Consider the following 12582-nt stretch of genomic DNA (forward strand, 5'->3'; position numbering starts at 1 on the left):
AGCACTGCCAATTCGGGGCAGGACTGGCAGATTCTCTATGAGACAAATTCATCTGCAGTCTCCTAAGTGAAGGAACACAGAAAAGGCTACTTTCTGAGAAAGATTTGACACTGGACAAGGCTTTCGGTGTGGCTGTATCATACGAAGAGGAGCTGCAGAGATACAGCAAAAGCCACAGGACTTCGGCACCCATGAAATGACACGGGGCTTCGAGAGATGTTATCGCTGCGGCAGATCCACCCATGACCAGAGGGACTGCTGGCTCAAGGACAAAGCATGCAGGCAATGCAGAAAGATGGGACACATTGCACGTGTATGCCGATCTGGAAACAAAAAATCCACTGACAGAAAAAAAATCAATAAGGAAAAATACAGAAAGGTACAAATGATGACGGACAGTAGCTCCGAAGACCAGAAGAGCGATAGCGACTCCGGAAACAAGAGACTAAGCTGTCTCAAATTACATAATGTAATTGCCAAAGAAGATTACCAGACCATTTGGGTTACCCTCACGATAGCGGGGTCCCCAGTTAAAATGGAGCTAGATACAGGATCAGCTCTGACCGTCATAAGTCGACGGGATTACGAGCGGCTATTTCCGCATATACCTTTGAAAGACACATCCATTATCTTAAAGACATATACGGGGCAGAAAGTATACCCCAGAGGGAAAATAAGGGTGCCTGTTGTATACAACGGCAAGGAAATACAGAAGTTGTATTTATACGTTCTACAAGATGGTGGTCCACCGCTGTTGGGACGTGAATGGATCAGGAAGATACGTTTAGACTGGCACTCCATTCAGGCACTGATGGTGACCAGTAAGAAAAAAAATAATGATGACGTCATACCTGAACGATTAAAAGACATCTTGGCCAACGCCAATGAAGTGTTTCAACAGGAACTAGGAACCTTGAAAGGCGTCACCGCCTCAATAAAAGTGGAAGATGCGGCAATTCCCAAGTTTTTTAAGGCAAGGCCGGTGCCATACGCAATTCGTCCAGCAGTCGAGGCAGAGCTGGAGAATTTGGAAAAGGCAGGCGTGTTATCCAAGGTAGATTGGAGCGAGTGGGCAACACCCATCATCCCGGTCATGAAGAAAACGTTGAATAATGATAAATCTGAAGAACAGAGAAAAATTCGCATCTGTGGGGACTTCAAGGTGACTGTAAACCTGTTCCTTCACACGGTACAGTATCCTCTTCCGAGGATAGAAGATATTTTCGCCTCACTATCCGGAGGGAAACGTTTCACCAAAATTGACTTGGCACAGGCATATCTACAGATGGAGGTTGAAGAAGCCTCTAAAAAGTATCTCACGATAAACACACACAAAGGCCTGTACCAGTACAATTGACTGGTTTTCGGAGTAACATCAGCTCCAGCTATCTGGCAAAGAGCTATGGAGCAAGTCCTGAAAGGGATTCCGGGGACTCAATGCTACCTAGACGACATCCTTGTAACAGGAGAAAACGACAACGAGCACCTTGCCAATTTGGAGCAGGTGCTCACTAGGCTGAGAGAACGGGGCCTACGAGCAAATCGCCCCAAGTGCGAATTTTTCCAGAAACAAATATCATATTGTGACCATATAATTAACGAAGAAGGGTTGCATAAGTCACCTGAAAAAATTGAAGCGGTCATAAAAGCCCCAGCACCTGAAAATGTCTCACAATTAAGGTCGTTCCTGGGATTGATAAATTACTATCATAAATTTTTACCGAACTTGTCAAATGTTCTGCACCCTCTTAACGCACTGCTACAAACGGGAGTAATTTGGAAATGGAGCGAAGACTGTAAACGTGCCTTCCATAAATGCAAAGGCTTGATCACGTCCAAAGAAGTGTTGGCTCATTACAACCCATCACTGCCAATCAGACTGGCGTGCGATGCATCCCCTTACGGCGTAGGAGCGGTATTATCGCATAGATTCCCTGATGGCTCGGAGCGGCCGATAGCTTTTGCGTCATGCTCATTGAACTCAGCTGAGCGTAACTATGCCCAGATCGACAGGGAAGCACTCAGCCTGGTGTGGGGAGTGAAGAAATTCAACCATTACCTACACAGACAAAAATTTACCTTGTTGACTGACCATCAACCCCTCGTCTCCATATTCAACCCTAAAAAGGGCGTTCCCATTATGACAGCGCAAAGGCTACAGAGGTGGTCCCTTTTCCTAGGGGCACACCAATATGACATAGAATACAAAGGATCAAAACAGCATGGGAATGCTGACGGTTTATCGCGCCTACCGTTGCCAACGGTAGAAGAGGCACCTACAGTGGACCCAGTGGAGATGTTCCACTCAACCATAGTGGAATGTCTACCAGTAACAAATTCTACCATTGAAAAGGAAACGAGAAATGACCCGACTCTCTCACGAGTCTACAATTTAACGGTGAAGGGATGGCCAGCACATGGCGAACCACTGTTGCCAGCATTCTCGCAAAGAAGAGAACAGCTGTCAGTGTGCCGAGGAACCCTGATGTGTGGATCCAGAGTGGTGATTCCACCCAAACTCCAGGATAAAGTGCTAAAGGAGCTTCACGAGGGGCATCTGGGTGGAGTGAAAATGATGAACCTAGCCAGAGCGTTTGCGTGGTGGCCAGGTATCGATGGAGACATCGAAGAAATGACCAAGAGCTGTCTAGGATGCCAGAAGGTCCAAAACGCCCCAACACAAGCCCCTCTACATCCATGGGAGTGGCCCTCATCTCCATGGCAAAGGGTACATATCGACTTTGCTGGTCCATTTATGGACTCAATGGCCTAGAAATTCATTTTGGGGCGCCCAGCTCGCTTGGGCGCCGGAATTACCGCTGCGCGCGGATCCACTTGCGCAAGCGGGATATTCAGTGTCAGCGCACCAAGTGGAAGGCGGCCGCTAAACAGGGGTTTCGGCGCCCCGCTTGGGCGCTGAAACTGATTATCGGCGCGCTAGTGGCCGCAGCGCCACCCGCAGCGGAGCGGCAGGCTGCGGTACTGCAGGCCTTCCTCCCTCTCTTAAGGGGGAGGTGCCTGCAGCAGCCGGAGCCCCGATCGCGAGTGCCGGCAAAAGAGCCCGGCAGAACGGAGAAGTGCCGGGCTCCCGGAAACCAGCCGGCAATGCCGCGGGGGGGGGGTGGTGGAGGAGGCCGGGGAAGGAGGTGCGGGCAGGCGGCCGCCGAAAAAGCGGCCAGCCGCACCTCCACTTTAATTACCGCCACTACTGCCACAGGTAGGCCCTGTGTACCGGTCGCTGTTTGCGGCCGGCACTGAAGAGGCGGGCGCGACTTAATATGGCGTTCTTCGCGGAAACGGGGCGCTGCGCACACCGATGACGTCATCGGTGGCGGCGCAGCGCTACAGCCTAACGCCGCCATTAGCGCACCGCTGAATTTCGCCTGAAGTTTGCAGACTGGCGCAAAAGCCCTCTTTGGGCGCAAACTGGTGGCGCAGGCCACTGAATTTCTAGGCCAATGTTCTTAATCGCGGTGGATGCATACTCCAAGTGGCCGGAGGTAATAAAGATGTCCTCCACCACCATGGAAAAAACCATCACAGTATTAAGGACCATATTTGCCAGGAATGGGCTGCCTGAACAGATCTGTTCTGATAATGGACCGCAATTTGTGTCCGAAGAATTCAGGAAGTTCTTAAAAAACAATGGGGTTAAGCACTACACGTCCGCCCCATACCATCCCGCCACCAATGGATTAGCTGAAAGGTTTGTCCAGGCCTTCAAGAAGGCCATAAAGGCCATGGGTAATGAAGACATAAATCTACAACATAAGGTAGATAACTTCTTGTTTGCGTAGAGGAATGCAACACATGTGGTTACAAACCAAACTCCCGCCATGATGTTTTTCAATAGAAGACTAAGATGCCGGCTGGATTTGATCAAGCCAAATATCAGAAGGGGCGTAGAGAACCGGCAATTTCAAGGCATGAATGAAAGGCCAACTAGAACCTTCCAGATAGGTCAACAAGTTTTGGCCCGGGACTACCGTACCAAGAAATGGCAGCCTGGAACTATTTGCACACGACTAGGACCGCTGATGTATACCGTGGACATTGGAGAAAGCATAATAAGGCGCCATGCTGACCAGATCATAGAGTCATCCGAAAAGGGACAACCTACACCACAACTCTATACGCCTAATGATGAAGCAGAGATACCCATAGTATCTACCTCCGATCCGGTGATACTGGAACCAGATGAACCCGACACTGGCATTCAAGCCGAATCGACCTTGCTAAAAGAACCTACTACACCACCGAAAACTACTACACCACCGAGGCGTTATCCGGACCGAGTCAGGAAGCCTCCAGAGAGACTGACTTATAATTGATTAACTGCAGCAAATGTGTAGATTATTGTTCTTGTAAACATGTTAATTAATGATTACTTAAAATGTTATGTACTAATTATCTAAAAGGGGAGGAATTGTAGTGTATGTACCTTTAAGAGCCCCTGTGTACTGTAATACCGGTAGTGACCACTCTGGTATATAAGCCTGTATAGCGTCTTGTATCTTTTAGTTCACCTCCAGACTTTGTTCAGTAAACACATGTTAAACCAACTCCTGCATTCCGTGTCTCCATTAACACACGGATAAATATATTCAAAAAGGAGTTGGATATATTTCTTAAGGCTAAAGGGATCAAGGGATATGGGGAGAAGGCAGGGACAGGGTACTGAATTTGGATGATCAGCCATGATCGCATTGAATGGCGGAGCAGGCTCGAGGGGCCGAATGGCCTACTCCTGCTCCTATCTTCTATGTTTCTATGTTTCTATCAGCAAGCAGTGGACGAATCTACCCAAAAGCCTCTGGAGGAGGGCTACATTTTCGTGGGAGGAGAGGTATTGAGAAATCCAAGAACAGCCTTCTTGGTCATTAACCCTGGTGAGCGAGTATCCCCCCGCCCCAATATAATGGTGATGGGATTAATTAGTGTTGAGTTTGGTGCATAAGTTGGAGAAAATAGAGTGGAAGTGTTGACCACCCACATTGTGGTGGAGCAGGCTCTGGGTGGACATTCAGGAAAGGCCGCTTTGTGTTGAGGACAATTGTGGTGTAATTTTAAACCGGCAGAGTTGAGGCAGTAGCACTTATTGCCTGTTTAACTCAGATTAGTTCCCCACAATGGGAGGGGAATCATAAATTTCTCATCTCCCATCTAGATTTTTTGCCAATGATTTTAAATCTGTGACCTATGATTATTTCCCACTATTAAGTTATAGGCCAATCCAGACAAACAAATTCCACTGCCCCGCTCACTCCCCCTACACTTTAATATGCTTCTTTTCAAGCAATTATCTAATTTCCTTTTAAATAATTTACTGACTCCATTTCCCCTGTCCCTGGTGTCCAGTGTTGCTGAAGACATGGGGGGTATTTAACATTTAAAAGGCTAAATTCCCAAATGTAATAAAAACATAAGAAATAGGAGCAGGAGTCGGCCGTACAGCCCTTCGAGCCTGCTCTGACATTCAGTAAGATCATGGCTGATCTTCGACCTCAGCTCCACTTTCCTGCCCGATCCCCATATCACTTGATTCCCCTAGAGTCCAAAAATCATTCTATCTCAGCCTTGAATATACTCAACGACTCAGCATCCACAGCCCTTACAGGTGGAGAATTCCAAAGATTCACAACCCTCTGAGTGAAGAAATGGTTTTAAATGGCTGACTACTTATTCTGAGACTATGCCCCCTAGTTCTAGACTCTCCAGCCAGGGGAAACAACCTCTCAGCATCTACCCTGTCAACCCCCCTCAGAATCTTATATGTTTCAATGCGATCACCTCTCATTCTTCTGAACTCCAGAGAGTAGAGTCCCAATCTACTCAATCTCTCCTCATAGGACAACCCTCTCATCCCAGGGATCAATCAAGTGAACCTTTGTTGCACCGCCTCTAAGGCATGTATGTCCTTTCTCAGATAAAGGAGACCAGAACTGTGCACAGTGCTCCAGGTGTGGTCTCACCAAGGCCCTGTACAATTGTAGTAAGATTTCCTTACTCTTGTACTCCACATCCCTTGCAATAAAGGTCAACATGCCATTTGCCTTCCTAATTGTTTGCTGTACCTTCATGCTAACTCTCTGTGTTTCCTGTACGAGGACACCCAAATCCCTCTGAACACCAACATTATATAGTTTCTCACCATTAAAAAAAATTCTGTTTTTCTATTCTTCCTACCAAAGTGAATAACCTCACATTTTGCACATTAGACTCCATCTGCCACCTTATTACCCATTCACGTAACCTGTCTATATCCCTTTGCAGACTCTTTGGGGCCAATTTTCCTGCAGGTGTGGGGAATTGTCGGGTTCCCCGAATGTCGGGGTTCCCACACGAATGTAAATCGGTCTGCCAGATTGATGCAATTTTCCCTCAATTGGCCAATTCATTTCCAGCGTGTGGGAACCCTTGCTAATTGACTATTTCCAGTCAGAAAGTTGCACAGTATGATGTCATCATTTGTGGTGCTTTTAAGGTCCACAGCAAGCATTGCTTCCTCTGCAGGCTTCCAAACAAACCATACAGGATGGCAGAGGAGCCTGCAGCAGCTGTGGCCAGTGCTCGATCCAGGGTTGCCTCCAAATTCAACGAGGCTTCACTGCAGGCATTATTGGCTGAGGTCAGGGCCCACAGGGAGGTCCTCTTCCCTAGGTCAGGGAGGAAGAGGCCTCCCACTGAGACCAAGGCTGCATGGATGCAGGTGACAGCAGATGTCAACTCGCTGGGAGTCACCAGAAGAACCTGAATACAGTGTCGGAAACGATTCCATGACCTTCACCGTACAGGAAAAGTAAGTGTGAAGTTTCCATCACCCTCAAACTGATCCCCATTGCCTTTCCCCACCAGCACTCAGCTTTAGCACTCTCTTCCTCCACATCCCACTTCACAGTCACATCCATGCACCCTTACCCATTCCCTCTCTCTCTATGCTCACATTCACATAACTATTCCACCATGCAGCCCTCACACTCCCTCTCACTCTGATGCTTTGAACACAACTGACAACACACAGGGAGGGCCCTTGGTCTTGCAGCCTCACACCATCTTTGTCTCCCTCTAAGTATCTATGCTATGCAATCTCTACACTCACTCCTTCATTCTCACTCAAACTCCACTTGTCTCCCTCATTGCAGGAAAAGAGAGCTCACAACAGAGAGCGAGCCAGGACTGAAGGAGGCCCACCCTCAATTGTCCACCTGACCCCCTGGAAAGAAGGAGTGCTGGAAATTGTCGGGGCTGATGTGGCTGCGGAAGTTGGGAAAGGAGAGACAGGGGCAGTCCCGCAAGCTGGTGACAGAATAGTTTCCCATCTCTCTCATTGACATAGCATCAGTCGCTGTTATGATTCTGAAGCTACATCATTTGGACTTATGAACATCTGCAAAATCCAACGTGCATGTAACCTTGGCATCACATCTCTAACTCTTTCCTTTACTCCCCCACAGGACCATCCAGAGCCCTCGTCCCCACTGCAGAGGAGGAAGAGGCTGAGTAGCCAGACTCCTCAGAGGAAGCTCCAACCTCTGAGGGCACAGCGTCAGCAGAATTCAGCGCACCCAGCACCAGCGCAGACACTCACACCTCGGTGGGACCTTCACGAGATAGAGTAGTGTTGTCACCTGGTGTATCACAGCTCACAAGTGAGCATCAGCAGATGGTGGAGACAGGGACAGCAGTGGAGAGTCCTCGTCGGAGGGCGCAGGACTCTGCCAGCTCAGCTCAGCAGCATGTCGACCCTCTGCCTCAGGGTCCATCCACAAAAGAAGAGGTGATGGATCTCCATGCACAGATGCAGGAGTCTCTGGCAGGTTTTATCTCCAGGGTCGCTGTGAGTATGGAGCGAATGGAGGAGTCCATAGCGAACATGAGCAGAGCCTTTGTGGAGTCATTGGCGCATGAACGCATCACCACGGAAAGGATGGCAACCTCCGTGGAAAGGATGGCTACAGTAGAGGAGAGGATGGCTACGGCCATGGAGGAGCTAAGTCGCCAGAGTGGTGAAAACATGGTGAGTGTTCAGAATAGACTGACATCTCTGGAGGAGCGATGGTCAGCTATTGAACAGAGAAACCAGACCTTCATGGCAGGCCCTCTGAGTAGGACTACCATTGTAGAAACGGGTCCCCATGGCCCCCCTGATGTGCAGCAAGCTGCTCTCAAGCCACTTGCAGGCACTGAGGGGGACCTGACCCATGAGAGGGAGGTTGGTGGCACAGCACAAGGAAGTGGGGGCTCCTCTCCAAGTGCTCACACTTCCATGCCACTGCAGAGCCCTTGGTCAGAGCCCCGCTGGAGTCCACACCCAACAGAGATAGAGGTCTCAACCCCTGCACAGCCGCAGGAGCAGCAGACTGCTGGCTAGCCCTCACAGGCTCGCTATCCCAGAGGACGCCTGCCAAAGGTGTCGAGACAGGAGCAGCAGGAAAGTGAGCAAGGGGCCTCCACATCTGCTGAAGCCACAGGGGAACCACTACGTAGGAGCAGGCGTAAGAGGAAAATAAAGCACTAATAGTCACAAGGGTAGTCACTTGGGTGAAATGTTGTGTTTATTTAAAAAATGCCATCAGTTGGTTATTGTAAATAACATTTCTGATGGCAACTTCTGCAGTTGTGGCATGTGTCATTTCGCGAATGGGGCTGGAGGTCCTCTACTGCCAAGAGGGGAAGGAAAAAAGGCCTCCCATGCTTCTGGTAGGTGCCTCCGTTGAGCAAGCGCTGAGTGAGGGTGGTGAGAGGGGTTTCCCAGGAGCTCACACTGGGGAAGTGTGTGAGGCTCCAACCTTCCACAGCTGTGCCTAAGCCTGGAACAAGTTGCCCCAAGCCTGAAACAACAAGGTCCTGCAACCTACAAATGATTTCTGATTAAATCTCTCAATCTCTTCTTTCCTGATTGACCTGCAGCTGATAGTCAACAATCTGATATTGTTCACGCAAGGTTTCATCAGCGGGGTTCCCACCAGGCGTGTTTAACGTGGGAAAAGGCGGAAAATAGCAAGGGCCCCTTAAAATGGCATTATAGATGCCAATTATTGGTGATTAAGGTGCCTGAAGACCACTCCCGCCTGCTGTGGGCGGGACTGATTCGGGTCGGACAGAAACGCCTGGGTGAAAATCAGACGGGGCGGGGAATCAGGCGGGGGGGGGGGGGCGGTGGCCGCGAGCCCCTATTTTTGCGATTTCCCCCCCCCACACGCCTGATAGACCGCCTGACGGCTCCAGAAAAATCGGCCCCTTTGTGTTCTCCACACAGCTTACTTTCCCACCTACCTTTGTATCGTCAGCAAACTTGGAAACATTACACTCGGTCCCTTCATCCAAGTCATTAATATAGATTGTAAATAGCTGAGGCCCAAGCACTGATCCTTGCAGCACCCCACTAGTTACAGTCTGTCAACCGCAAAAAAGGCCTGTTTATCGCTGATTGATCGTGAGCTTTCAGAAAACCGGCCTCCAGCAGCAGTAGTTTTCAGTTTTCAAATGTAGCTCCTCATGTCCCTTACATTTCTAACCAGTCTACTCTCACCTAAAGTTGGCTCCCTATTCAAGCGGGTATTGGCACCGACTCACAATATGGAAATAGCCAAGACTCCAGGATTTGGGACAGGGACACATCCATGGGGCAGGCAGAAGTTCAGCACAGCCCACATCTGCCCTGAAAACACTCCCACTGGAATTTCTGCTAATTATTCAGCAAAAATGTCAAATGGAAGTTGATCTGACAATTATGTATTGTAACAGAAAACCGACCAGTAATATCTAGTCAGTTACAAATACAATTCGATATTTATTATAAACAGACAGGTCTCTTCTACTAATAGAGAGAGCTGTTTAATAGCTGGTATTAGGAAGCTCACACCCACCTGTATTAATCACCGTCAGCATCTTTCTCCACACTCTGTACTGCAGTGACCCAATGTACTTCCCCACATTTATTAAAGGGTAAACCTTCTGCGGCTCTGGGAGAGTTCGCTTCGCTCTGGAACAGGAGATAAAGGTCAGTGTTGGATCATTCCAGGGTGGGTGAGAGATGTTAGAAATTAAAATATCGACTCAAATCAAGGATGTAAATTATACCTTTTCTCAGTTTCCGGAAATCTCTGCGGAACAAGAACAATTATTACTATTTGTGTTTAGAGAACATTTTATCATGAAAAGAAAGTAACAGACTGGATTCCACAGAAAAGTACATTATAAATATGGAAAGTTATTGGACTGCCTCTTCCTGCCCTCACTGTACTGTGAGTTACTCCACAACATTAAAACTAACTCGATCTGACTGCACAACACAACTCACAGAGCTACAGTCCAATTGTAAAATCCTGAAGTCTCAAATTCTGAGAATTAAAATATTATTTAAAGAGAGTCACTTTAATCTATTCAAGTTGTAACTTGCATGTGTCCTTTGCCCAAAGGAGATGAATGTATCTGTGAATCTATACCAGTGTTGTCCAATAGAAATGGCTGACTAACCACAGGTGTGACCAGAGAGACACCGTTTTAACCACGTGATCTAATTCAGTAGAAAACACCTTACACACTCACACAATATAGGTACTTCACGTGTATATTTACTGAACAAACATCTTTCACCAATCAGTAATCACAGAAGTAAAGCACTCACAACAATCACAAAACACTGGCACACTCTGCTTCTCGTCTTACCATTTTACCATCAAATGCTCAAAGAGGTTAAAATGGACTTGCTTAATGCATGTGAATATAACTATTGAACTGTTGGGAGAAAGCTCTGCCTATCTGTGTATCTGACCCTGTGCAGAGCTCTCTCCTGGACAGAGTCAGTACAGTTCCAGCCAGGCAGGAGCCAAGCAATGTGAACACGGTCCTGCCTGGCTGATCCTGGACTGTAGTTACTGGTCTCTGACTAGCAGTTCGCTGTGTAAATGCACTCTCGGGGGAGAGTGGTCTGACCGTTCTGAGGGGTTTCTTACTCTGTATGAAGTTTATTTTCCTCAATGTTTAGATTAGATGAAACTATCCCCTTATAATAATAGCAAACAAGCTCCAGATTAGAACCTTGGTTGGACCACACTTGGTGTACTGGGAACAGTGTGGTCTGCATATTATAAAAAAAAGATAGAGGCACTGGAGAAGGTGCATAAAAGATTTACTAGAATGATACCAGAACTGAGAGGTTGTACCAATCAGGAAAGAGTGAACAAGCTGGTGTAATGATCAATAACATGTCATTCTAGAGTGGTACACTAGTTGGAGCCGTAGAGCTGTATATTGCTGTATGTTTAGTTGTATGTGTTTAAGACTACACTACCCACGATGCACTAGGCTACCCACAAGGCAGTAGTCAAGATGGATGCTGTATAGTAGAGAACATGGCTGAATAAATGACTAGCTAGAAGCTAGCTGTTCATAATGAAAATGTCTAGTTATTAATGAACATAACATGGTACCAGGATTGGTGAAAATCTGCTGAACATTGTGAAAAGTGACATGGAAAATTTGAGGCCACCAGAGGGTTTGAAACTCACGGGAAATGTCGACTGCAATTGGCGGACTTTCAAACAACAATTCTAACTCTACATTGCTGCCATCGGGTACGGTACGAAGCCAGATGCAAGAAAGATAGCGTTGCTGCTTACGGTCCCAGGCCCACAGGCGATAGAGGTATTTAATACATTTGTATTTAATCCAGAGGAGAACAGAGAAAAATTAGACAATGTGCTAAAAAAGTTTGATACACATTATTCTCCCAAAAAGAATGAAACCTATGAAAGATACGTGTTCCGTTCTCGGACACAGCAGCAAAATGAGACTTTTGATAGCTTTGTGACCAATCTGAAACTGAAAGCACAGACATGTAATTTCTCTGAGCTGAAATCATCCATGATTCGTGACCAGATTGTGTTTGGTATTCATGATAAAAATGTCTGTTGAGAGAAACCGAACTAACATTGGAAAATGCTGTGAAAATATGCCAAGCCAGTGAGCTAGCTCAAAAGCACGCGAAGACTTTCAGTGAAATCAATAATGATACGATTGTAGTAAGTGATAGTGCTGCTGTCGGTGCTGTGTCCTACAAAGGGAAGAAACGTGGGCAGAACAGAAATGCAAAGCAATCGGAGGAAGAAATGTTTAATTGTAAATGCTGTGGTTACAAACACCAGTTAAAACAATGCCCAGCATTTGGAAAAATATGCACAAAATGTCATGAAAAGAATCACTTTGCCAAACAATGCTTTTCAAAAGTAAAAACAAAGGGCAACAAGTCAATATGATTGAGGACACTGATTTAAGTGAGACATTTTTTGTACGAATGGTGTCATGTGACAATGTCAAAAATGATACAGAAAATGTGCAGCCCTCAGATATGGACAATGCTGAACATAACGTCAATGCAGTAAAAGAGGACAAATGGATAATGTCACTGCAGGTAAATGGAGCATTAGTTACATTGAAACTAGACACTGGGGCAAAAGCAAACTTAATCAGTATGAGTGGCATTAAAAATATGAAAGAAAAGCCCAAAATACAGAAAAAGTCAGTACTACTGAAGAACTAAAATGGACAGAAAATAGATAGCGTAGGTGTATGCAGACT

The 12582-nt window shown here is 46.9% G+C and overlaps 1 protein-coding gene across 1 annotated transcript in view; it reads right to left on the bottom strand.

The window, feature by feature from the left end:
• LOC147095987 (zinc-binding protein A33-like) overlaps positions 1 to 12582 on the bottom strand; it is a 41588-nt gene that overhangs the window by 13517 nt on the left and 15489 nt on the right. Inside the window, exon 4 of the mRNA XM_085973749.1 lies at positions 9870 to 10058. Within this exon, the coding sequence (XP_085829875.1) occupies positions 9870 to 10058 (189 nt within the window). The remainder of the gene's footprint in view (positions 1 to 9869; positions 10059 to 12582) is intronic.

This window comes from Somniosus microcephalus, unplaced genomic scaffold (genome assembly GCF_052327205.1).
Source record: "Somniosus microcephalus isolate GS21.2 unplaced genomic scaffold, FLI_Smic_1.0 unresolved_chr1, whole genome shotgun sequence".
Classification (NCBI taxonomy): Eukaryota; Metazoa; Chordata; class Chondrichthyes; order Squaliformes; family Somniosidae; genus Somniosus; species Somniosus microcephalus.